Here is a 26,406-nt window from a genome sequence, read left to right on the forward strand (position 1 = left end):
CGGGGGACTCCAGCGCCCCCTGCAGGAACACACGGGGGACTCCAGCGCCCCCTGCAGGGACACACGGGGGACTCCAGCGCCCCCTGCAGGGACACACGGGGGACTCCAGCGCCCCCTGCAGGGACACACGGGGGACTCCAGCGCCCCCTACAGGGACACACAGGTTTTGTACTTTAATATACAGTCTGTGGAGATCTCCTTATCAAGGGCTCTAAGAGCGGATCCACTCTGTCCTGTTTCTCTCGTCTTTTCCTGTGAAATAGAAGCAGAAAGACCCAAAACATTAACATAGAGAACATCCAACCTGCTCTGCAGCCTGAATAGGAATAGTGTGTGTGTGTGTGTGTGTGTGTGTGTGTGTGTGTGTGTGTGTGTCTCTATACACGATGTGTGCAGCCCTCCGTCAGCCCTACTTTGTCTCTAATGAGGCCCGGTGTCAGCGGCTGTGATTAGCCCCGGGTCTTTGTGTTCTCTTTGTCGAAGGCGGTGTTCAGACGTTCCTTCATCGTCTCCTCTCATCACTGCGTCTGCTGCTCATCGCAGCCCGCAGCCATCACTGAGGGAAACCTGTCCTGTGGGTGGTGATGGCATCAGGTGGAGTCTGATAACAGAGGACACGTCCTCCTGGACGCTGTGATGTCAGCGCAGGTCGTTTAGGCTCTGGATGGGTTGATTATGTGAACCGACGAATGAAACCTGAGAAAACATCTGCAGAGGTCATTCTGTGGCGCTTCACTTCTCCTCGTTAAGAGGACAACACAACAACAAGATGCTGCAGTTGCTTAGCAACCTGGGCCTGGTCAGTGTTTGGGGTCGAAGAAGGAGTCCTCCTGAAACATGGAGCCACACGTTTGATGCGATCAGAGCGACGCCCCTCACACGCCCACACTCAGAGAGAGAGAGCATCTGTAACTTCTTCTTCTGCAGCCCCTGTGTGTCCAATCAGCTGTTTGCACTTCCTGATGTTGGTTCCTCCTCTTTAGACCCTGGCCTGTGTGGTTCTTCATCTCTGAGTTGTCAGATTTTTCAGCAGCATGAAATAAACTAAAATGTTTCTTTAAATTAAACTAAAATCATTCTATAAAGTGTTTTCCTGTTAATTCCTGATCCCCATGTTCCTTCGACTGAGCGTCTTCATTCTGAAGCTGTCTGAAGGGTTACACTGACACCTGGTGGCCGATGCTGGAAACTGCATGTTCACCAGAGGACTGAAGAAACTGAACGTGACGAGTCTGTCATTGTCTAACAGGAGCTAGAAGCAGTTCTTCGACTCAAGCAGCTCGAATCCATGAAGCTTTTTACTGCTGCACTCTACGGAAGCCCGGAGCAGACACAAAGGATTTCACTGTTTTCAGTTTATTTCTTTTACTTCTGAGGTCATTATCTCGATATACGAACGCTGTTTTTATAAGTCAGAAAATCCTCCAGATATCCTGACTGTGTGTGTATGTGTGTGTGTGTGTGTTTATGTTTGTGTCTGTTTGTCTTTACATGTGTCTGTGTGTCTCTGTGTGTATGTATGTATGTATGATTAAGGTATGTCGTTTTTTTATTTTTTCGACATAGGTAGGTATGTCATTTTCTCATATTTTTTGTCATGGGTATGTATGTCGTTTTTTTAATGTATTCGACATGGGTAGGTATGTCGTTTTTTACTTTTTTCGACATAGGTATGTATGTCGTTTTTTTAATGTATTCGACATGGGTAGGTATGTCGTTTTTTTGTGTTTTTTCGACATGGGTATGTGTGTCGTTTTTTTGTTTTTTCGACATGGGTATGTATGTGTTTTTTTTATCTTTTTTGACATGGGTCTTTATGTCGTTTCATATTTTTCGACATCGGTATGTCTGTTTTTTTTTAACTTTTTTCGACATAGGTAGGTATGTCATTTTTTTATTTTTTCGACATGGTTATATATGTTGTTTTTTACTTTTGTCGACTTGGGTAGGTTTGTTGTTTTGTTATATTTTTCGACATAGGTATGTATGTTGTTTTTTTATTTTTTTCGACATAGGTATGTATGTCGTTTTTTTGTTTTTTCGACATGGGTATGTATGTCGTTTTTTTGTTTTTTCGACATGGGTATGTATGTCGTTTTTTTGTTTTTTCGACATTGTAGGGATATTGTTTTTTTTACTTTCGAATGTATCTCTGTCTCTGGCGAGCAGCTGGTCATGGGCGTGTATCATCCCGGAGTTAACCAACCGGACTCTGCCACGAACTTTCTATTCCAATCAATGGCTTGCTGTCAACAGTTTAAAAACTCTCTCTCTTCCACAGTCATTCTGTTGCTTCAGGCATACGCCGCAACCCTTCCTCCACCTTAGTCACCTCCATCCAGCTCTGCAGAGTCCAGGCCCCGGCTGAAACCCACTCCTCTTCTCCACCACCAGTGTCTAGACTCCATAGGGGGGCATCCTATCCTGCGTCGGCCTCATTACCCCTCAGAGCTCATGAAGTCGTCTTGATGGAGTCTAGCCCCCAAAAGATTTTTCACATTTCATTGCTAATAAATAATTGTTCATTCTAATTAAGTCTCTCCTGATTGAAGTTTTTTTTATGTATGTACAGTATGTGTGTATGTATGAATGTATGTATGTGTGTGTGTGTCACTGTGTGTGTCTGTATGTGTGTGTCATTGTGTATTCATAATTTTAAATGTAGAAAAAGAATGGGACACACAAATCAGTCTGAGTCGTTGTGTAGTGCTGATAATCATGCTTTATTAAATCAATAATTGGAGAAAAACTCGAGGAGGCTGCGAAAAATCAACGCTACAAGTCTAACGTCAATCAACTCAAAGTGCTGGGCGACACGCAGGACCACGCTCCTCTTGGTCCTCGTCGAGTGCAGTAGCGGTGGTGTTGGCTGCAGTACATGTGCTAAGCGGTGCCCAGCTTGATTGAACTCCTAAAAACTAGCACACACACACATACACACTGCAGACCTCCAGGAGCCAGCTCTGCCTCTGCAAACAAGCCCCCGACGGACTCTTCTTAATCGTGATTGGCCAGGTTGATGGTATGACTGAAGAGCCTGGTCGAGGGGTCGTTTGTCAGAAGAAGAGCACAAAAAAAAATTGTGCTCAGGGAGTGCAGGCCGCTCGCACTATGAGCATGTCATCGAAATGGCAGTATGACATTATCGGTTAGAGAGCGAGATCCAGTCGTCCTGCTTACATGAGGGTAATGCAAACAGCACTCAGGATCTCACGCTCTTCTTCCAATGCAACAGCACTGCTCTCTCTGCAGCAGTGCGTTCGTAGTTCCGTCTTGGATTGAGTTAACATCAACAGGGAGCCTCTCTACCTGTTGAGGCAATCTTAAGACTTCAACGTAACGTTGAGGCACATTGTTTAGTTTCTTGGTTTGACAGGGTATTCGTTCTTGTGAAACTTTCTCCTGTTAAACCACATTCAGTTTCATTTGTTTCAGTTAATATTATTGTCATAAATAACAATGCATACATTTCCCATAACCGTTCAATTCGGCTATATACATTATGTACATGTCACAGAAAAATGGATCAAAAATCCTAAGTCATATTTATCCAATATGGCACATTTTATAACAACTTTAGACTTGAGTCTAGTTTGGCATAAATTAATGTCAAGATTGGTACAAAAATAGTTCATATTTACAAGAACAGAAATCCAGATCTTTATCAGGTAGATTATTTCGCTTAATTAATAAATAAAAAGGAACAGAAGTAGGGAAACGGGGAAAATTGAAAGTTTAGATTTTTTTTTTTTTTTACACTGATCGAATGCTAATGTGAACCGTCGCTGTGTCCGATCCAAGCTCATTGGACAGTTTGAGGGTGTAGGTCCCAGCGTCCTCCTGCCTCACCCCGGTGATGATCAGGGTGGTTAAGTCCTCTGAGGTGTCAATGTGGAAGCGTCCGCCGGCAGTCACCTCGATGGTTCTACCACTGCGGGACCACTCAATGCGTTTGGCATCACCGGAGAAAGCGCAGGTGACGGTGAGGACTTTGCCCGGCTCGATGCTGATGTCCTCAGGCAGAGCCTCGATCCTTGGAGCACAACCTGGAGAACCACAGGACACTTATCAGTTTGATGAACAGTAGGATTTGTGACAGTTTCAGACTATCTATAAACATACTGAAAGTTAATGTGATGAAAAGATGACAGAAACACCATCTTACTGATTGGTCTGAATGTGGATCCCTCCATGAGAGAAGCCATTTCTGTCAGGCTGCTGGAGCTCATGGCGTACGACTCAGAAGCCATGGATGACATGCTGGACATGGACATGGTCTCAACCTTCATCTCAGCTGCCATGCTGCTGAAGGAGCTGGACTCCATCATTGACGACATCATAGCTTGCTGGGAGGAAGACGAGAAGGAGGATGACTCCTCCATTGTGTGCATTTCTTTCTTCATCATCATGGAGGAGCTCATGGAGGACGAAGACTCCTTGTGACCTATCATGACTGATGCCGCAGAGGCTAAAGAAGGAGACAGTACAAGTTTGATGTTAGTCTTTTAAGTTAAAGCTTCATTACCATTAGTTTACTTGAGGCGGTTTGTTACCTTTGAGTGCCAGTTGCTGCTCACGGTAGGATGTGACCTTCATCCGTATGGACTGGAACACCTGTCCCGTGAAGGAGAAGGAGGACTTGGAAACACCTCCCTCCGCTGTCATCTCACAGGTGTACTCTCCCTGATCACTGTCTGCCAGATCATGGATACAAAGACTGCAGGAGCCTTCAGAGTAGTGCATTTCAAAGTGGCTGCTCTGAGAAAGCCTCCTCCCATTGACGTACCACACCACTTCCCTGACGCTGCTCTCGCAGACACAGGACATCTTCACTGACCCCTCAAAGGCCTCGGCTTTAAGCTGACTAAGGACCTTTGGGGGTTTAGGAATTGGGGATTTTACGGTGGGTGGAGACACAACCCTTTTTGGGGACATGACAGGAGGAGGTGACTTCATCCTCTGAGGTGATTTGACTCCCGCAGGCTCAGGAGACTTCAAGGCCCTTGGTGATTTGATGCCTGAAGGCTCCGGTGATTTGATGCCTTTTGGTGATAGGATTCCAGCAGGTTCTGGGGACTTCACACCTTTAGGGGATCTGATTCCTGCTGGTTCTGGAGATTTAACACCAGCTTCAGGGGACTTTACTCTCTCCGGAGACCTTGTTGGGGGTGGTGATTTAAGTCTTGGTTCAGGAGATTTCATACCCAGTGGTGACTTGACAGGTTCAGGGGATTTGACACTTGGAACCGGTGATTTGATGCTGGGTGCTGGAGAGGGTGCTGGCTCAGGAGACTTGACACTCCTCGGAGATTTGATTCCCTCTGGTTCAGGAGACTTCACAGATGGTGTAGGGGACTTGACACTTGGCGTTGGTGACTTCACACTCGGAGCAGGAGACGTTACGCTTGGTTCAGGTGACCTGACACTGGGAGTCGGTGATTTAATCGAAGGCTCAGGGGACTTGACACTGGGAGTCGGTGATTTAATCGAAGGCTCAGGGGACTTGACACTGGGAGTCGGTGATTTAATCGAAGGCTCAGGGGACTTGACACTGGGAGTCGGTGATTTAATCGAAGGCTCAGGGGACTTGACACTGGGAGTCGGTGATTTAATCGAAGGCTCAGGGGACTTGACACTGGGGACTGGAGAAGCTACAGAGGGAGAAGGTGATGTCACGGAAGGTTCCGGTGACTTAACACTAGGAGTTGGAGACTTTACAAATGGTTCGGGGGATTTGATAGCCTTGACTTCCTCTTTTGGCGCCGGTCTGCGGATGGTCAAGGTAAAGTGAGCCTCTTGTCTGCCTGCCGAGTTCTCGACGATAAGCGTGTAACTGCCCTCATCGGAAGTTGTCACAGAGGAGATCTCCATGATGGACTTGTACTGAGTGGTAGTGACCTGGATGCGGTGAGATGAGACAACGGTTCTGCTCTCGTGCATCCATGTAACAGTAGGTGCAGGCTCCCCATCGATATCACAGGAGAATCTGGCCATCTCTCCCTCTGCAACCGTCACAGACTGGGGCTTGGTGAGGATGCTAGCAGGAAGAGAAGGCTTCACCTTGGTGACAGCAACTGCCTCAGATACAGCAGCAGAAGATGAGGTAATTTTAGCTTCAGATGAGGTGTGTTTCTCAGTCAGTGAAAATTTGTCAGATGAGAAGGAGGAACTAGATGATAGGTATTCAGCAGAGGCATACTTGATGGATGAGTCATACCTCTCAGCAGAGGAGTACCTCTCAGAGGAGGCAGCAAACCTCTCAGCAGAGGAGTATCTCTCAGTGGAGGCAGCATACCTCTCAGCAGAGGAGTATCTCTCAGTGGAGGCAGCATACCTATCACGTACACCAACCTCATGTGTCTCGGTCAGCTTCGACTTGCTCTCTTCTACCTCAAGGCGAGTTTCGGAGGCATAGCCAGCTTTGAAATGGGAAGTGTGATAGTGGTCAATTCGAGTGATTTCAGGAACGCGGCCTTTGGGAGCTTCTTCATCCCTGCGGCGGGAGGAGAAGGTAGTGTAGCCACCACCTGACACATCAAGGGTTGCATAGTCGGAAGCCTCTCCCTTGGAGTTTGAGCACACACAGCGGTACGTTCCACTATCCTCTTCCTGGCAGTCCAGGATGGTGATGGACAAAACGCCAGTCATATTGGTAAAGATGTACTTCTCGCTGCTTTCAGAAATAACAGCTCCGTTGTGATACCACAGGACCTCAGCCTCTGGCTTGGATTGAATATTAAGAGTGAATTTGGTGTCTTGGCCAATAGGTATGCGATGAGAACGCATCCTCACTGTCACTCGGGGAGTATGATCCAGACTGAAAGGAGTCTGACTGACCACTTGATATTTCCTCTCAGATTTCAGAGCAGCCTTTCTAGCCTCATAGCGCGACATAATGTCAAAGCGGGCAGATCGCTCAAACCTGGAGGAGGACCGGGATGACCTCTCAACAGATCTGATTGGGCTGGGAGAACGAGGACGGGTCCTCTCAGGGGTGGGGGACCTCCTTCCCACAACCTCCCCCTCTACCTCCACTGAAGGCCTGGGCTGTGGTGGTCTTATCAGCTCTGAGACCGGACGCATTAGCTCGATGTATGTGGGTGACAGCGACCTTCTCCTTCTCATATACTGAGAAACTGTACGTTTCTTTTTTGTCTCAGTAACCTCTGCAGCCTCGTGTCTGACCTCCTGCCTCCTCTCTTCACGTTCCATTGCATACCGCTCCATACGCACAGGGCTGCCCGTTGGAGAGGCGGAGAAGCCAAGCTCAAGTTCATCTTCCAGCATCATTTTCTCCTCCTCGGTTCTCCTCATTGAAAGGTAATCCTCTGCAGACACCATCAGCTCCTCATCACTAAGATCTCCCAGAGATCTCCTCCTGGATCTGAAGGAGACCTCTGATTCTGGAGACGGCGAGCGGCGGGCAGGCCTGACGGTCTCAAGATCATCCAGAGTGAGTTTTGGAATACGCCATCTTGGTCTGTACTGGTCTGTGATTCGGGGAAGGGGCATGACATAGAACTGCTCCCACCTTGAGAGGCGAATACGTCTCTGCCTCTTTTGCACAATCCTCTCCAACCTCTCTGGGATCTCATACTGGTCCTTAAGTTTTCTGTACCACTTCATGTCCGAGAGAGGCACAAACTGTTTGATAGCTTTGTCTTCATCAAGAGCTGTGCGATCATGAACCACTGGCTCAGGGATCTCATAAGGCATGAACATTCTTCTCTCCTCTTCCAGCTTCTTGGTGTCAGACTTCTCCACTGTGATGTCAAACTCGCCCTCGATGTTCTTGGTGCTCACTGCAGGCTTGTAGATCTCTGCAGCAAATTTAAGAGCATCCTGTGCCGTGGGGTTAAGAGGTACATTCTCCTCAGTTGCTACAATTTGCATAGCCATCTTGTTTGTCTTCTCAATTTGTTTCTGTACATATCTGTATTTCTCTTCCTCACTCTTGTACTCTCTCCTGGTGTAGGTAAGGCGGTCAACCTTCAGTGTTGCCTGGCAGCTTGCAGAACCAGCAACGTTAGTTGCAGTAACTTTGTAAAAACCAGAATCTTCAAGAAGAGTCTCTCTGATATGGAGAACATAATAGTCAACATCTTCCTGTATGACAACAACCTTGTGACCCAACTGTAGTGGATGGCCATCCTTCTCCCATTTCAGAGTAGGAGTTGGGATTCCTGAGACTCTGAGTTCAAAGCGGACACTCTGTCCTTCCACACACTCAACATTGGCCAGCAGACGTTTGAACATGGGCCTCATCATGTCTTCTGTCACAGGATGAGGTGTCACAGTGAGCCGAGCCTTGCAGCTGTCTTCTCCAAACTTGTTGTTGGCCATGACGGTGTATTCAGCATCATCGCTAATGTCCAGGTTGTGGATCATCAGCTGATACAGACCCTTATCACTGGTGAAGGTGTACTTGCTGTCATCCTGACCTGGCTTGATTCTCTCTCCATTCTTAAGCCATGTTACATGAGGATCGGGGTGCACGGTAATAGTGACTCCAAAGCGCACGTCTTCGCCGATGTAAGCTGTGCGATTGTACAGAGGTAGAGTGAACTCTGGTGGTCTCTGCAGGAGTTTAGTCTTGTCAACTCTTCTCCTCAGTTTCTTGACTGAACGGCTAATGTAGAACTCTCTGATGCTCCTCACGGACTCAACAAAGAGCTCTCCATAAGCACTGTCCTCTCCATCATCACTCACCACCTTGCATCTGTACACTCCATCATCGCTTTCTTCAATGTCCTTCACATAGATGCTGGCAAAGCCGTTACTGTAAGTGATTTCATACTTGGTGCTCTGGTGTAGTTGACGGTTACCAAAGTACCAAGTCACCTGGGTGCTCTTGTCATAGTTTGCAATGGTACAAGTGAATCTCACATGGCCACCTTCCTCAGCTGAGCCATGCATGACCGGACCAGAGCGGAGGCCTCTGTACTCAGTTCCAATCTTCACTTTACCTACAGCCAATCCTCTCTGGTTTTTGAAGGCCCCTCCATAGGCAACACGAGCTGCTGACACAATAAAATCTGTCTTCTTTACCAGACTCTGGTAGTACCTTCTGTGTCTCAATGTCCGAATGACCTTGTTGCTGACTTGCTCAATCTTCATCTTGAGCCATGGGTGCTCCAGAGCCTCATGAGCTGTCATACGGAGCCTCCTGTCCTTGACTAAAAGTCTGTCCACGAAGTCCATGGCCTCCATGCTGATGTCCCTAAATGCTTCACTTTCAAAGATGTACTCACAGTTGGAGATGTTCTCAATCATTTTTGTGACTGACTCTGCTGCAAATGGATTAAGGCCACTAAGCAGAACATAGGCCAGGACACCAATAGACCACATATCGGTGGCTGTTGTGACTTGGTCGTGACGGTGCACCTCGGGAGCACAATATTCTGGAGCTGAGAACATCATTCTGATGTTTTCTCCGGGCACCAGCAGCCTAGACTGACCCATCTCAATAATCTTTATATTACTGCTTCTTCTTGTTGTGTAGACAATGTTGTCAGGGCGGATATCAAAGTGTCCAAAGTTGTGGCTATGCATAAACTTGAGAGCAGAGCAGACCTGTCTCAGGTAGCGGACAATCTCCTGCTCTGTAAGCTCGAAGTTGCAGGTACCAAGGCGTTCAAAGATGTCAACTCCAGACATGAATTCAAAGATTAGGATGATCTCCTCCATGCTCTCAAAGTATTCATGGAGGTAGATGATATTCTTGTGCCTTGCTACATTGAGTGCTTCGATTTCCCTGAGAACCAACTCACGGTCCATGCCTTTGACCTTGATGAACTTAGCCATAAAGGTCTTCTTTGTAGCAATCTCTACACAGCGATGAACAGCTCCAAACTGGCAGCGAGCGAGTTCCTCAGAGATGACGTACTTGGATGAAAGCTCCTTCACCTTGTAGACCAGAGCCTCTTCCTTGGTGATCTCCCTGGTTTCATCGACTTCCTCATCATAGTTCCTAATCACAGATTTGTCTTCCTTGGTTGTAATTGGCTCGGTTGGCTGAGAAGGAGGGCTGAGGCCGAAATGATTTTCAGCGATGACACGGAACTGGTACTTGGTTTTTCCAAAAATGTTAATAATGTTGATGCTGCAGTCGCATGTCTGTCCAGCACGGATCCACCTATCACCGGAGGCAGGACACTTCTCAATGATGTAGCTAATAATGTCGCTTCCACCATCATTAGCAGGGGGCTCCCAGGTCAAAGTGATTGAGTCCCGGGAAATGTCACTGACAACAAGTGCCTTCGGAGCCTCAGGTATGTCAGCCACATTCACCTCGATGGTTTGCTTGTCCATTCCAAACCTGTTCTTAGCTGTAATTGAGTAGTAGCCGTTATCTTTCCTCTGAACTCCCTTCAGGAAGACCAGTGAGGTGAACGACCTGGTGGTTATGACTTGATGATAAGCAGAGTTGGAAAGGATCTCCTGACCCTTCTGCCAAGTGATAGCTGGCTCAGGCTTGCCGGAGATGGGGATCTTGATGGTGATGTGCTCACCGCGGGCAGCTTGGACTGCTCCCATTCCCTGGAGTTCTTTAGGCAGGTAGATCTTGGCAGGAACTAGAATTTAAACACAAAACCATTATAGTACCAAGATTACCTGGGCAGTATTTTGCTGACTCATAACTACTGGATTAAAGAAAACAGGATTGAAATATCATTACCTTCCACCTCCAGGTTAGCTGTTGTAGAGATGGATCCTGAGGAGTTGGTTGCTCTGACTTGGTAAACGGAGGCATCGCTCTCCTCAGCAGCAGTGATGACCAGCTGGTAGTAGCCTCCCTTGAACTCCTGGGCTTTGATCTTCGTTCCATCTGCCTCGATCTCCTTTCCACTGCGATACCATTTTACCACAGGCTGGGGATGTCCCACCACCTTTTTACAGAAGAAAACAGGCAAGTTCAAGTCTACATTTCAAAGGACTCAGAACAGACAATTTATTCTTGTAAGGTTTAAATCATGGTCCACTTTCTTTAGCTGTCATTTCATGTCTATTGAATTCAATGACTTCACTTCGGGAGCTCCAAGAGCTTTTTTATTCTCCATGATTGTGCAGAAACTGAAAGCTAATTATTAATGTCTTTGTTCTTTGAACTGTACACAACATTTGACAACATTACACAGTTTTCCATTGCTGGAAACAACATGCAATGACGCAATAAAGTACCTTAGTGACAAAGGTGGCATTCGCTTGGTATTTGACGGTCATGTCCCTGATCTCCTCCCTGAATGCAGGAGCACGAGGCGCCTGGTCAGACTTGGGAATGATGGGCGCAGAGATCTCACTCCAGTCGCTCTCACCACCCATGTTTTCACACTTCACACGGAACTCATACTCGAAGCCCTCGATCAGGCCTTTGACCTCAAATTTGGTGTCCACAAATTTCTTGCTGGTCACAGACATCCACTTGTTCTGCTTCTTTTCACGTTTCTCCAGGTAGTAGCTGCTGATTTTAGCACCACCATCGCTGCTTGGAGGCTTCCAGCAGACAACACAGGAGTCCTTGGTGGAACTGATGATGAAGGGCTGCTGTGGGATGCCCGGTTTCTCTGCAAAATAAGAGATCATCAAAGTGGCTCTGTGCACATCCTTTAGTCCCATCTCTTCATTTTAATCATAAAAGCCAAAGATGAAAAAGAATATAGACTTAAAAGGACTTACCAAAGGGACTCTTGACGATGACCACAGATGGGATCTCCAGAGCCTCGCTGACTCCATATTGGTTCTGGGCAGAGACTCTGAAGTAGTAGCCAGCATTTTCAATCAGGTTGGGGACACGGCAAGTGGTGCCAGAAACAGAAGAGGACACAAGGTGCCACTGCTCTCCTTCTTTGGCCTCCCGCTTCTCTACAATGTAGTTGGAGATCATGGAGCCTCCATCGTCCTTGGGCGGTTTCCAGCTAATGATCATTGAGCTCTTTAGCAGGGCATCAACAACCAGAGGACCCTCGGGCATGCATGGTTTATCTGGAGAAGACATATTCAGCAATGAAAAGCTCAATATTAAAGTCCAAATATATAGATCATGTGTTACTTGTTGGTTGAAGGGTAATCCATTGAAAGGAATGCCAGAAATAAAACTGTTTGAGATTTGATCTTTCTAGCGTACCACTTCCTGTTCTAAGTAGTTGCTCTTACCTTGGATTTCAACACGCAGGACAGTGTCAATGGTTCCAAACGAGTTGCTGAGCTGCACTTTGTAGCGGCCAGCGTTGGTCTTCCTCTGGACGTTCCTTATCACTAGGTGGGTGTAGCTTTCTGTGTTTTCAATAATCACATTCTCAGAAGCGTTCAGAGGCTTCTTGCCATAGAACCACATGATCTGAGGGATGGGACGTCCAATGTAGACAACATGGAGGCGAAGGCTTGTGCCTGCCCCAGCATAGTACTTCTCCTTCAGAGGGAAACCAGGATGGAACTGTGGTGCAGCTTGCAGGCGCAGTTTGCCACTAGTTTCCATCTCTCCAGCCTCATTAATGGCTCTGCAGGTGTACACTCCTTCATCTTCCTGTTCATCTGTCAGGATGCTGAGTGAGTGGTTACGGCCATCTGAACTCATCTTGTACTTGCGGCTCTGGATCAGTTCCTTGCCGTAGCGGTACCATTTGATCTCAGGCAAAGGTCTGCCGATGATGCCACAAGTCAGAGTGCCAGACTCGCCAAGCTTGGTAGTAACGTCTTGGATCTCCTCCTTCAAAGCTGGAGTCTCCCCAACTGAAGAAACATCAAGAAAATTTGATTGTAATAAATGTTTCAAGTAAACAATCTCCAAATTCTCTGTATAGTGCAAACATCTTTCACTAAATAAAAGACTGAAATATACATGATCGAGTCTTAATACATCAGGTCTCATCACAAACTATTATTTATAGGAGAAGCAGAAAAAGCTATAATTTAGTTTGAAGGTATCTGAACTGTTTGGCAGCTCACCACTCAGTTTGGTCTTGATGCCCATAGGTGTGCGACGTGGCCGGCTGAGTCCAGTCTCATTTTCTGCAAAGATTCTGAACTCATACTCGGTGGCCTCCATCAAGCCACCCATGGTGAACTGACGATCCTTGGAGCGCTCTTTGGTGCATTTCTTCCAGGCGCTTTCTCCAGCCTGCCTGAACTCAATCCAGTATCCCAAAATCTCCTTGCCACCGTCATGTTCGGGCCTGAGCCAGTGGATGGTGATGCAGTCTTTAGTGATGGAGATAATGTCGATCTCTCCTGGTTGGCTAGGTTTGTCTGTAAGAACACAGACAGGAAGAGAATTATTGTCATGGAGAACCTAAGCCCCCCTAAGTATTTGGGGAGTAGCACAAAGTGAGTTCTTGAATTACTTTTAGACAAATCCAAATCTCATCTTCCATGAAACAAAATCCCTGAATATGTTGCATGTAGAGTGTCAAGCAGGAATAGGCTTTGTGTAATGTTAACTCACCAAATGGATCTTTGCAGATCACAGACTCAGAAGCAGGACCAGGCTCGCTCTGTCCGATGTCATTCTGAGCGACCACCCTGAACATGTATTCCGCATCAGGGATGAGACCCGTGACGTTGTACATGGTTGTGGTGATGTGGGTCTTATTGTGGCGGACCCACTTCTCTGTTGACACCTCCCTCCTTTCCACAAAGTATCCTGTGACGCGAGAGCCTCCATCATCCCGGGGCCGGGCCCAGGACAGGGACACACTGGACTTGGACACGTCCATGATCTCTGCTGGATTGCTGGGAGGTTCTGGTGGGCCTGGAGGTTAAGCACATTGTTAGTCCAATTATTATTTAAACAACACTTACATGTGTCGGGATAACAGTGAAATATTGTGTTCAGTGTGTCTCTTACATAAACCATTAAGGCCAAAATGTACATAATACATACTATTTAGAAAACTAAATAGTAAAAATACTCACAAAGTGGTGTCTTTGGCATGACAGCCTCTTCAGACTTGAGAGATCTGCTAATACCAAACTGATTCTCAGCAGAAATCTTGAAGTGATACTCCACGTTCTCCTTCAGGCCCTTCACCACCAGTGAGTTCTCTGTGACCCTGGAGTCCACTGTACACCACGCAGCCTTGGGTACCTCACGCCTTTCTACGAGATATCCCAGAATATCAGAGCCGCCATCGTCTGATGGTGGTCTCCAGCTGACACGGACTGATCTGGCCTGGATGTCATCAAACTCCAGAGGTCCTTCTGGAGCATCAGGGCGTCCGATCACCCTCACCTATAGAGAACGTTTTTCAGATTCACTTCTAGGCTGCTGTACTTTTAATTTCACTGATAATGCCTGATGCAGTCAGAGGGGTCACTTACCTTGATGTACGCAGCTTTCCTACCACATTTGTTCTCCAGCAAGAGGTCATAGGTACCGGTGTCTTCTTTGTGTGCTTCTTTGATGACCAGTTCAGTAATGTCATCATGGATGGCGATCATGGCCCGGTGAGAGATGTCACGGCCATCCTTGGTCCATTTGCATGTGGGGATTGGTTTACCCTTGATGGGCACTGACAGACGGATGACTCCTCCCTGGCGGACCACATAGCCCTCCTCATATTTACGATCAAGCTCAAAGTCAGGATAATCTGAAGGAGACATCAAATTGTTGCAAATTAAATTACATATATAAAAGAAAAATGCCTTTTTAGACCATAGTAGAAAGTATATGTTTTCTGTACTGCAAAATCAGATATTGTATAATATGGTATTATATTCTACTACCAAGCATCTCCTGGACTTTGACCACTCCAGGAATCTCAGCAGGCTCTCCGGCACCGCCAGCGTTGCAGGCGATGACCCTGAACTTGTACTCTGCGCCCTGGGGCATATGAGTAAGGGTATATTCGCACATCTTGGTGGGAGTGGTGTTGCACAGGGTCCATTCCACCTGGTCAACCTTCTGCATCTCAATAAAGTAACCACTAATGAAGGAACCCCCCTCCTCTTCAGGGGGCAGCCAGGCCAGAGACACTGAGGTCCTGGTGCTGTCGGTAACTCTGGGCTGAACTGGAGCACCTGGAGGCTCTGTTCAACCACACAGAGAAATGTTTGGTTAATGAATGGAGATCTTACTGCTAACAAAGGTTATGGGCATTTTATAATATGAGCACAGCAGCGATGCTGAGCTTTGCACCACGTACCGATGGGATCCATAGCGACAGTGATGGCTGAGCTTTCGCTGGGTTTGCCAGCTCCTCTGGAGTTAATAGCGGTGACACGATGTTCATACTCCAGGCTCTCAATGAGGCCAGAGGAGCGGTATCGGGTCATGGTGACAGGGTTCTTGCTGATTTTCATCCACCTGTCAGAACCCGCCTCCTTACGTTCAATGATGTAGCCGGCAATGGTAGAGCCACCATTATCCTCGGGTGGCTGCCAGGTAAGGGTCATGCCCTCGTGTGTGACATCAAACACCTCTGGTCTGCTGGGGGGTCCAGGGATGGCTGCACCAGAGGACACAAGAGCAATTAAAAGATGAGGTGATTTAAAGGAGGGGAGAGTTTAGCTACAAATAGAAAGATTCCCATTTTGAGTCAATTATGTGAAAGCACTTGTGTCTGGATGATAATTCTAAACTGTGATTTCTTCTTGCGATAAAAGCAATGGACTAATGATATATAATCATATTATAATCAGGAACACAAAGGAGCTTTTGATTGAGTTGAAACTCACTTTTGGCGCTCTTGCACTCTACCACCTCGGACTGAAGGAAGCAACCGATGCCGAAGCGATTCATGGCAGCAACACGGAACACATACTCGGTTCCTTCAGAAAGTCTGGTGAACTTGAAGCAGGGTCGGGTCACTGACTCTGAGACAGTGGACCAGCCTGGCCGGTGGGCATCACGCTGTTCCACGACATAGCCACTGACGTTGGCACCACCGTCCTTCTCTGGAGGTTCCCAGCTGACTGTCACTGACACACCATCAGTCTCCTCAATCTTTACTGGGCCAACTGGGATGCCAGGTTTGTCTGTGCAGACACAAACATGCAGCTGGTTAGAGTTGCACTATACAAGCCCAACAGATCTACAGTAAACCTTTGCCAAAGACAGTAAAGTTTCCTTACCAAGGATGACGACCTTGATGACCTCAGTGGCCATGCCGATGGTGTTCTTCACCTGCAGTGTGTAGTCTCCAGTGTCGTTGATGGTTGTCTCGCGGATGACAAGATGTGTGTATTTCCCGTTGCTGTCGATCTTGATGCGATCAAGGCTGTCCTTCAGTTTGTTGCCACCAAAGAACCAGGAGCATTCGGCCTGAGGTTTGGCCTTGATGGGGATGTTGAGGTCAATGGGTTTGCCACGATGCACATGGACGATCTTCTGAGGAATGTTGGTCATGTCGATCGCAGGCTTAACTGCAATAAAAGTAGGTATGTGATTACATTCTAAAAAATCTGAAGTTTTCCCCTTTTACCTGACGGCAGAAGTGATTACAAGAAGATTTTTGGATGTGTTAATGTAGTCTTACTTTTGATGTCCTGGATGGTGACAGGAGTGACGGTGTCCATGGGCTCGCTGGCTCCCCTGCTGTTGGTAGCTCGGATCCTGAAGAGGTACTGGTCATTTTCCATCAAAGACTGAATGGTGTGCTGGGATGTTGAGGCTTTGACTGTGGCGACAGTGCTCCACCTGTCAGAGCCCACCTTGCAAGCTTCGATGATGTAGCCTGTCAGCCTGCTGGCGCCATCGTGATGTGGCTTCTCCCAGCGCAGCGTGACGGAGGACTTAGTGACATCGATCACCTGGAGGTTCAGAGGCACTGATGGCACTTCACACACCAACACAGCCTCAGTGGTTTCACAGGGCTCACCAACACCATAGATGTTCTCTGGCAGGACTCTGAAGAAGTAGTGCACACCCTCCTCCAGACCAGTGATTCTGAACAGGGTCTTTCTACACTCAGTGGTGACGGTCTTGTATGACTTCATGCTTGCTTCACGTTTCTCGACAATGTAGTTGCTGACATGTGCACCACCATCGATGCTTGGGACGTCCCAGGTGATCACAACAGACTCCTTGGTGTAGTCCTTCACATTCACAGAACCTGGAGGTCCAGGAGTGTCTGCAGGAGAGAGACAAGTGGAGGAAAAAGCGATAACGATTATTGTATGTCATTTTCTTGAAGCTATACCCCTAAACTCAGCCTGTTAGATTTAACGTTTGTGTACATTTTCAAAGACTTACCATAGACTTTAACTAAGATGGTGGCAGTCTTCTTGCCAGAGGGATTCTCAGCCTCCACAACATATTTTCCAGAGTCGTAGCGGTCGACTTTCTCCACCATCAGGCATGTGTAGCTATCTGTGGTCTCAATGAAGCCACGGCTCTGCAGCTCAACACCCGCCTTTCTCCAGGCCACCAATGGTGCTGGCCTGCCACTGACGAACACCACCAGACGCAGGGTTCCTCCAGCACGCAGACACACGGTTTTCTTCAGGTCCTCTGCCAGCTCCAGCTCAGGCATTTCTGAGCAGATCAAGCAACGTAAGGGGAGAGTCCACGAATGCTGCTATGCTACTAAACAAGCTCTTAAAATGACTCTGTGACTCTTGCACGCTTACTTTTTGCACAATAGCTTTGAGTTAACCGTTATTTAGTTTTTAAAAAGTTTTAACTTTTGATTCGAGAAGAAAAGGAGCAAACACTCTCGAAAAAATTCATAAAGCCTCTGAGCTCTTTGCACAATAGAATTCTATGGTATTCATAGGTTTTCAAACATGCATGGACTTACCAATTCTCTCCAGCGGCTGGACCTCAGCGCTGGGTTCACTGAACTCTCCTGTGCCTTTGTTGTTGATGGCAGCGACTCTAAATCTGTATTTTGTATTGGCTGCCAGGCCAGCAGCCACATACTCGTTGGTCTTGAGGGCCTTGGCTGTGGCGCGATACCACTGCTCGGACTCCCCCTCGAGGATCTCCACCACATAGCCGGTAACGTCTGAGCCACCATCGTACATGGGCCGGGTCCAGGTCATGCTGATGCTGTGCTTCGTTGTGTCAGTGATGCGAGGCATCGAAGGAGGAGCTGGGGTATCTGAAATAAAACCAAAAAAAAGTTTAATCTCTGCTTGTCCTGACTTTCTTCAGCATGAAAAAGTAATTGTTATTAAGAGTCACCACAAAAAAGCAAACCTGTCACCTTTTGCACCTGATCATCAAGGCTTAATCAAAAAGCAACTGGACTGTACGTTTCACCACTCCTCCGAATGAAACGTCTTCCAGATCTTTAACCAAGTCCAGCTGCCTTTAGATTAAGCTTTGATTTACTATGACCTGGATGACTTAGAACCTACTCAGACAAAAATACAAACAGCCATTTGACTCTCTTACATGTGGGGTCTCTGCAGAGGATGTAAGGTGATGCATCACTTGGCTGGCTGTCTCCAGCAGTATTGACTGCTGTCACCCTGAACTGGTACTCGCTTCCCTCGATCAGGCCTGTGATCTTCAGACGGGTGTCATAGATGGTGTAAGTCTTATTCACCCGAGTCCACCTGATTCAAAGAACAAACAAATGGATATTGTTTGAAACCAGAGAAACAATAAGTATCTACATTTTGGAGAGTGAAGCTCCACTCTGTGACATTTCTTCATAAGCTGTTCCTACCTAGTGCTGCTCTTCTCTCTCTTTTCCACAATGTAGGTTTTGAGCTCGCTGCCTCCGTCGCTCTCTGGCTTCAACCACTCGATGATGACATGCTCCTTAGCCACCACTGTGGCCTCTGGGGTGCCAGGCTGGGTTGGAATTGCTTGGAAAGGAAAAGGTAGGGAAAGGTCAGAATCACAAAAGGTTTCACAAAATGACTTCAACATCCTATGCATAAACCATACATTACAAAGGAGGGTGAACACAACTGAAAACATTTATTTTAAGTGTCTATTTCTGTAACTCATATAGCATCTGTCTCAGAAATAGAAAGATGTTTCATAAACTAAAATCTTCAAATCCCACTGTTGCTTCCAACAAAGTGGAAAGTATAGCAGCTGCTTGGGTTATGAGAGCATCAAATCGACAAAGAGAAGAGATAGCACACAATGTGTTGTTTCTTATTGTTAAACCAAATGACTGATTACAAATACAGAAGAGGAATGTTCCTTTTGAAGACGAGTTCACCGAAAGAAATCTAGCAGCTTACTGTAAGCGTTCCTGGCTCGGACGGGCTCGGACTCCCGAGGGACTCCAGGGCCGTATTTGTTGACTCCTCTGACTCTGAAGATGTACTCGTTGTTCTTAATCAGCCTGGAGCTGACACATGAGAGTGTCTTGCACTCTGTCTCCATGATGACCCAGTTCAGTCTGCTGGTCTCACGACGCTCCACGATATAGTGAGTGACGATGTCTCCACCATCCTCCAGAGGAATCTTCCAGGACACGGTGCACTTCTCCTCCGTCACTCTGCTGATGGTGATGTTATCAGCTGGAGCTCCAGGAGTGTCTGGAGCAGAGAGCACAAGCAGACTGTCAGACTGGTCGAGAAACACTCTTACTACTGTGACTCTACTGTTGTATCATGGTGACTCACCGAAGACTTTGACGTTGACGGCAGCAGTCTTGATTCCGCTGGCGTTCTTCACAGTCAGGATGTATCTTCCTGTGTCGTATCTGTCACAGTTCTTGATGACAGCCATGGCTCTGGTTGCGGTGTAGGTCAGAGAGTATTTCTCTCCGAGCTCCAGAATCTTGTCGCCCTTCGACCAGTGCACTGTGGGCTCTGGTTTACCGCCCACAGCGCCGTCCAGGACGAGGTCTGAACCGGCCATGATGGTGACGGTCTCACCCACCAGCTTGCTGTCAAGCTCAGCTTTGGGAGGAGCTGCGTCATGGAAGAGACGATGAATGTTTAAAAGTTGCTCAGTTGAAGGAGAAAGTAGAAGAAGGGAAAGTAGTAAACAGTATTTACTTACAGTATTCATCCTTGCATGTGACTGGTCCAGTGGACTCAGAAGGCGCACTGTGGACGCCGGCGGCATTCTTAGCGATGATGCGGAACTCAAAGGTCTCTCCCTCTCCCAGGTTGGTGACAGTGAAGTAGTTCTTGGTGATGGTGGTGTAGTTGCACTTGAGCCAGCGGTTGTCGTCCCACTCGTCTGTGCTGTAAACTTTCCTTTCCACCACATAACCAATGATCTTGCTGCCACCATCGTTGAAAGGCACGGTCCAGCACAGTGAGACGGAGGAGCGGGTGATGTCTGTAACCTCCGGCATACCAGGAGGATCTGAACAGGAAAGAGAAGTTATCGTAAAAAAAAGATGACCCCTAAAATCTGATTTCACTGACTGGCTGCAAATAGTAATTATGATTATGTGTGTTTATGATACTGGCTTGTAGATTACACACAGATGTTTCACTTACCAACAGGATTGAGAGCAATCACAGGTCTGGAAGCCTCGCTGGCCTTGCTGAGTCCAGCGATGTTCATGGCGTAGACCCTGAACTGGTACTCCAGCCCCTCAATAAGGGTGGATACCTTGTAGTGGCACTCCAGGCAGGGCAGCTTGTTCTCTCTCACCCACAAGATAGTGTTTCTCTCCTTCTTTTCAATCCAGTAGCCAGACACTTGGCTGCCACCATCGGCATAAGGAACGTCCCATTTGATGTTGATGGCATTGGCGGACACGGAAACCACATCTGGGCGAGTGGGAGGACTTGGAGGAACTTTGGAAGTAAATTAGAGACGAGAAAAGGGATTACGATTAGATTGTGAAATGAATCATAAATCAAATAATTAACTAAAGAGGTGGATGCAGTCCTCCGTCAACATCGATTCATTTCTATCGAGTAATAGCTGGTAACAGGGTTTTAGTCGACTGGGTGCAAATAGAAGTCAGGAATTCAACCCCAAAAATGTCTCTATCAGCAGTTTTAAGACTTCTATTTTTTGCAGCATATTATCTCTTTCATTGTCCCATGTACAGTTCAGTTGATTCAACTCAAGGTCCTTTCTATACAGACGAGTAAAATATAAAGTCATAACCTGTACAACATTAGCCTTTTTCTGCAGCTGTTGAACAAAACTCACCAAATGGATGCTCAATGACAACAGGAGCAGACTCGGTAGACTTGCTGACTCCGAACTTGTTCTCAGCACACACTCTGAAGGTGTACTCCATGTACTTGGTAAGATGAGTTACTTTGATGGTGGTCCTCTTCACACTAGAGTTGACCACTTGCCAGGAGGCAGAGCCAGACTCTCGCTTTTCCACAATGTAGTTGGTAATATCAGAACCACCATCATCAGCTGACTCAGACCAGGACAGGTTGCAGGACTCTGAGGAGACCCCAGAGATTTCCACAGGGCCTACTGGAGGAGTTGGTCTTCCGACAATAACTACTGTCACTGTGAACGTCTTCACACCAGCGGCATTTTCCAAGACCAGGTAGTATTTGCCACTATCGCTTCTCTTGCTGTCTCTTACTATCAGAGTTGTCCTCTCCTTAGTGGTTCTGATACAGACTCTGTCAGTGTCCTTCAGCTTCATCTCCTCCAGCTTCCAGGTGACTTTGGGTGCAGGCCTGCCACTGATGGGGATGTCGATGGTGAAGGTGTTGGAAATCTTACAGGTGATGAGCTGGTTAGTGATGCTACTGAGGTCGGCTGTTGGTTCTATACGTGGCTCCTTTATGACCACAGAGCTGAAGGTACCCTGAGGCTCGCTAATTCCAGCATCGTTCTTTGCCTTGACTCTGAAGTCATACTCAGTATTCTCTATCAGACCATCAACCAGCATCTTCAGAGTCTTACTCTCTCCACCAACAATCCAGCGGTCACTGCCTTTAGCTCTGAATTCAATGATATAGCCTCTAATGCGGCTGCCTCCATCATGTTCAGGCTTCAGCCACACCAGGGAAGCAGAGGAGCTGCTGGTGTCAACAACCTCCAGTCTCTTGGGTGGTGCGGGTTCTTCTGTGGCAGTGACAGGCTCTGACATCTCATGAGCTTCTCCCTGACCATATTGGTTAACAGCAATCACCCTGAAGAGGTAAGGTACACCAATATCCAGCCCAGTTACCCTGATTATCTGGCGAGAGCACTTGGTGCTGACTTCCTGCCAGGCCAGACGGCTGGCCTCGCGCTTGTCCACAATATAGTGATGAATACGAGAGCCGCCATCATTTGTGGGAGCATCCCACATCATTGTCAAGGCCCCACGGGTAACATCTTTGAAAGTTATGGCTCCTGGAGGTCCAGGTGTATCGAGCACTTTGACAGTGAATGTGATGGACTTACGCCCACTGTTGTTCTCTAGGAACAGGGTGTATTTTCCAGCTTCATACCTGGTACAGCTTTCGATGGTCAGAGTAGAGGAAGAGTCTGAGGTGTGTATATCTGCCATGACAGGCAGCTCACCATCAACCTTAGACCAGGTGGCAAGTGGAGTTGGTTTTCCGCAGAAGGAAATTGAGAGGGTGACAATGCCACCATTCTTCACAATGTGAGTCTGCTTGAAGTTGGCATCAATCTCAATCTCAGGAGATGTAAGTCTGTCAAGAGCCTGAACAGCGTTGGACAACACTGAGGCCTCGCCCTCTCCAGATCCGTTTACAGCACTAACCCTGAATTTATACAATTCTCCAGGCACCAAGCCCTTGGTAGTGTACTTGGTGTGGATACAAATCTGGTTGTTGACTCTGTGCCACTCCTCCAGACTGGCCTTGCACATGTCAATATTGTAACCAATGATTTCCAAGCCACCATCAAAGACCGGCTTGGTCCATTCCAGTGTGACAGAAGACTTGGTGGAGTCAATAACCTAATTCACAAGAAAAGAGCATAGTTAATCATTTTCAAAAATACATTTCCAGTTACTGACATACCTGATGTGTACGTATGTGTTACTTAAGAAAATAACTACCTTGACAAGTGTTGGTGCACTGGGAGCACTGGTTGGCTCTCTGCATTTGAAGAGCCTGGAGGTACTGCTGGCCGGTCCAACGCCAGCCCCATTTTCAGCCATCACGCGGAACTCGTACTCATTGCCTTCTGTGAGGTTGATGACCCGGTGTCTCAGCTCTGTGATGGGACGCTTGGAGGAAACCTTTACCCAGCGAAGGCTCTTCTTCTCTCTCCTCTCAAGGATGTAATGTTTGATCTCGTTGCCTCCATCAGACCTTGGCCTGGTCCAGCACACAGTAATACTGTTACCACTCACATGGGTGGAATCTGGGGTACCAGGAGCATCAGGCACAGCTGTGGGTGGAAACAGAGTTGTATTGTAGTTTTAAAACCCAAGTATTTGAACCAAAACATTTTCTTGTTATTTGTCATATTCTTTCAATTTCAAGAGCTCATGCTGTTTCAAAGGTTTTAAAAAACCTGAGAGCTACTTTACTTACTGTATTGCATCTGTGCGATGATAGGATCAGAGTCCAGTGGTTTGCCAACACCAAATTTGTTGACAGCAGAGATTCTGAATTGGTACTCGTTGCCCTTGATGAGGTTTGTGGCATTGTAAGAACAGGCTTCACATTTGGAAGTGACAGTAGCCCAGGAGATCCTGGACGTCTCCCTCTTTTCCACCACATAGTGGGTGATAGCTGCACAGCCATCGTTATCTGGTGGATTCCACCACACGGTGCATTTCTCAGCTGTAATGCCGGTAAACCGGATGGGCCCATCAACAGGTCCAGGGGTATCTGCAGTGAAACATACAGTTAACAGGATGCTTCAAAAGTTTATCATCATTTTACTAGCTGTAATGCTTTCCTGATAAAATGTGTTCGAGGAACAGATTATAAAATGTTCAGTCAAATAATAATCAGTGTTAACCCACCTTGTACTCTGACGTTGGCATCAACCTTCCGGACACCAGAGTTGTTCTTGGCCTCAACAGTGTAAATGCCACGGTGGTTTCTGTCAGCATCACGGATGAAGAGACTGCTGGTGCCAATGCCAGTGGTAATCTCAATGTCAATCATGGTTCTCTTGTCGATTTCTTTGCCATCCTTATACCAAACAACCTGGGGGACAGGACGTCCAGTGATGCTGCAGCCGAGCTTAACATGTTCACCGGCCCTCAGAGTGAGCACCTGGTCCGGAGACCACTCAATTTCAGGGGTAACTGAAGATGCAAAGGGAAGAACAATTAAACCAACCCAATGAAAGGGATCTAAGTCCCATACCAACAATGAAAGTTTTGAGGTTGGCAGTACTTACTGCTTTCATCTTTGGTCATAATGTATCCAGAGGAATTAGATGGTGGACTGACTGTGCCCACAGCATTCCTGGCAATCACTCTGAACTCAAACCTGTCTCCAGCAGACAGTCCGGTCACAGTGTACTGAGTCTCACTAATATCAGTGAAGTTGCATCTCAGCCATTTTCCTCTGCCTTGGCGCCTCTCCACACTGTAGGCAACAATTTTGCTGCCACCGTCTCTCTTGGGAATGTCCCACTGCAGGGTGACTGATTCTCGGGTCACATCGATGCACACAGGGTTGCCAGGTGGATCTAAATTAGGAGGAGAAATCGTGATTTTTACTTTGATTTGATAAAAAAAACACTTTTTACAATACTATGTAGCCATTCAAAACATAGATGGATGTAGCATTAGGATGAACTTACCAACAGGGGAGATAGCAAGTGCATGTTTGCTCTGTTCACTAACAGGGCTGAGTCCTGCATTGTTCTCAGCGTAGACTCTGAAAGAGTACTCCAGTCCCTCCATGAGACTGATTATCCTGTACTCTTTGTTGGAGATGATGGTAGAGTTCACCTTCTGCCACAAAAGGCTGTTCCTGTCCTTCTTCTCAACATGATAGCCCAAAATTGGGGATCCCCCATCGAAGCCTGGTCCCTCCCACTTGATGGTCATTCCATCACTGGTAACATTGAAGGCCACTGGCTTTCCTGGAGGACCTGGAGGTTTGTACTGATGCTCGGCAACAATCTCAGAGGAGTTGAGTGATTCACTGACACCATACTTGTTTTCTGCACGGACTCTGAACTGGTACTGAGTTCCCTTAACCAGGTTGGGAATCTTGAAAGTGGTCCTGACAACACTGGAGCAGACCATCTTCCAGTTGGCCTGGGATGTCTCACGTTTCTCAACACTGTAGCAGGTAATCTCGCCACCTCCATCTTCCTTTGGCTCATCCCAGGAGATGATAATACTCTGAGCTTTGATCTCATCAAAGCGGATGGGGCCAACAGGCACTGAGGGTGGTCCCAAAGTGATCACATTAATGTCAAAGTAGTTTTTGATTGTTCTGTTGTCCAAAACCAAGGTGTACTGGCCGGCATGCTCCTTCTTGACTCCTCTGACTGTGACTGCAGTCTTGTTGTCTGTGGTCCTGAAGCGAACCTTATCGCTTTCCTTCAGGGGCATGTTATCCTTTAGCCAGCTAATAACTGGTTTAGGTTTACCCTTGAAAGGCAACTCAATGTGGATGTTCTGACCAATACGAACAGCAAGCTCTCCATTGGGGTAGTCAATGAGGCTGGCCTCGGGTGCAATGATGAAGTCCACTACTGTGATTGGACCAATTTGGGAGAAGTCACTGTTGCCCTTCTCATTTTTGGCAAACACTCTGAAGTCCATGACAGCATTCTCCTTGAGTCCTGTGACCTCACAGCTGCAGCGCTTGCATGTTGCACCCAGAGTCCAGTTGGGGTCTTCCTTGGTTCTCTTTTCAATGATGTACTCAGTGATGTAGCTTCCACCATCATGGTCAGGTCTGGTCCACTGTAGGGAGACAGAGTTCTTTGTGGAATCCACCATAACCAGATCTTTAACAGCTCCTGGAGTTTCTGCAGGTCTCACAGGCTCAGTGGTTTCACAGGTATCGCCCACACCATACTCGTTTTCGGCAGACACGCGGAAGAAGTAAGCTATATCCTCCTCCAGGCCGGACACTTTATAGGATGTGTTGGCACACTCATTGGTTATAACCTGATATGCCTTCATGGTTGAGGCTTTCTTCTCAACAATGTAGTTAGAAACAGGGGAACCACCATCAACGAGAGGAGCCTCCCAACTGAGGGTCAGCTTTCCTCGTGTCACATTCTTGATGATCAGTTTCTGGCAAGTTGATGGACTGTCGAGCACCTTGAGGGACACAGTAATTATCTTGGATTCCCCGACGCCATTTTCAATTTCCAGCAAGTATTTGCCACAGTCATCGCGGGTGACTTTGGGAATGAGAAGGGTTGTCGCTCGCTCAGTGCTGGTAATGGTGTAGCGTGTATCACTGGCAATGTTGCGATCGCCCCGGCGCCAAGTGACATTGGGGGCAGGTCGTCCCTTCAAGGGGATAAACACTTCAACATCACGGCCAGCCCTGGCTGTGTACTGAGTTGTCATGGGAACATCCAAGTCCAAATCGGCTTCCTCTGTTGAAGACAAGAATGACAAACAAAATGAGGAGCAGGATTCAATTGTATCATGAATTACATACTGTAAC

At 47.2% G+C, this 26,406-nt stretch overlaps 1 protein-coding gene across 5 annotated transcripts in view; it reads right to left on the reverse strand.

Moving 5' to 3' along the window:
* Positions 1 to 2,699: 2,699 nt before the first annotated feature.
* ttn.2 (titin, tandem duplicate 2) overlaps positions 2,700 to 26,406 on the reverse strand; it is a 173,316-nt gene continuing 149,609 nt past the window's right edge. For all 5 annotated transcript variants that reach the window (XM_079357879.1, XM_079357878.1, XM_079357880.1 and 2 more), the window contains 30 exons: positions 24,569 to 26,335; positions 24,161 to 24,454; positions 23,778 to 24,065; positions 23,341 to 23,640; positions 22,860 to 23,194; positions 21,026 to 22,757; positions 20,359 to 20,661; positions 19,910 to 20,221; positions 19,528 to 19,818; positions 19,141 to 19,440; positions 18,612 to 18,753; positions 18,335 to 18,498; positions 17,736 to 18,038; positions 17,189 to 17,470; positions 16,473 to 17,066; positions 16,069 to 16,359; positions 15,673 to 15,972; positions 15,141 to 15,443; positions 14,722 to 15,024; positions 14,317 to 14,585; positions 13,912 to 14,227; positions 13,442 to 13,747; positions 12,946 to 13,245; positions 12,154 to 12,729; positions 11,677 to 11,982; positions 11,182 to 11,564; positions 10,679 to 10,889; positions 4,554 to 10,574; positions 4,166 to 4,468; positions 2,700 to 4,046 (listed from right to left, as the gene is read on the reverse strand). In XM_079357879.1, coding sequence (XP_079214005.1) covers positions 3,754 to 4,046; positions 4,166 to 4,468; positions 4,554 to 10,574; positions 10,679 to 10,889; positions 11,182 to 11,564; positions 11,677 to 11,982; positions 12,154 to 12,729; positions 12,946 to 13,245; positions 13,442 to 13,747; positions 13,912 to 14,227; positions 14,317 to 14,585; positions 14,722 to 15,024; positions 15,141 to 15,443; positions 15,673 to 15,972; positions 16,069 to 16,359; positions 16,473 to 17,066; positions 17,189 to 17,470; positions 17,736 to 18,038; positions 18,335 to 18,498; positions 18,612 to 18,753; positions 19,141 to 19,440; positions 19,528 to 19,818; positions 19,910 to 20,221; positions 20,359 to 20,661; positions 21,026 to 22,757; positions 22,860 to 23,194; positions 23,341 to 23,640; positions 23,778 to 24,065; positions 24,161 to 24,454; positions 24,569 to 26,335 — 17,888 coding nt within the window. In that variant the 3' untranslated portion in view covers positions 2,700 to 3,753. The remainder of the gene's footprint in view (positions 4,047 to 4,165; positions 4,469 to 4,553; positions 10,575 to 10,678; positions 10,890 to 11,181; positions 11,565 to 11,676; positions 11,983 to 12,153; positions 12,730 to 12,945; positions 13,246 to 13,441; positions 13,748 to 13,911; positions 14,228 to 14,316; positions 14,586 to 14,721; positions 15,025 to 15,140; positions 15,444 to 15,672; positions 15,973 to 16,068; positions 16,360 to 16,472; positions 17,067 to 17,188; positions 17,471 to 17,735; positions 18,039 to 18,334; positions 18,499 to 18,611; positions 18,754 to 19,140; positions 19,441 to 19,527; positions 19,819 to 19,909; positions 20,222 to 20,358; positions 20,662 to 21,025; positions 22,758 to 22,859; positions 23,195 to 23,340; positions 23,641 to 23,777; positions 24,066 to 24,160; positions 24,455 to 24,568; positions 26,336 to 26,406) is intronic.

Source organism: Symphodus melops (assembly GCF_947650265.1).
Source record: "Symphodus melops genome assembly, chromosome: 12".
Taxonomy (NCBI): domain Eukaryota; kingdom Metazoa; phylum Chordata; class Actinopteri; order Labriformes; family Labridae; genus Symphodus; species Symphodus melops.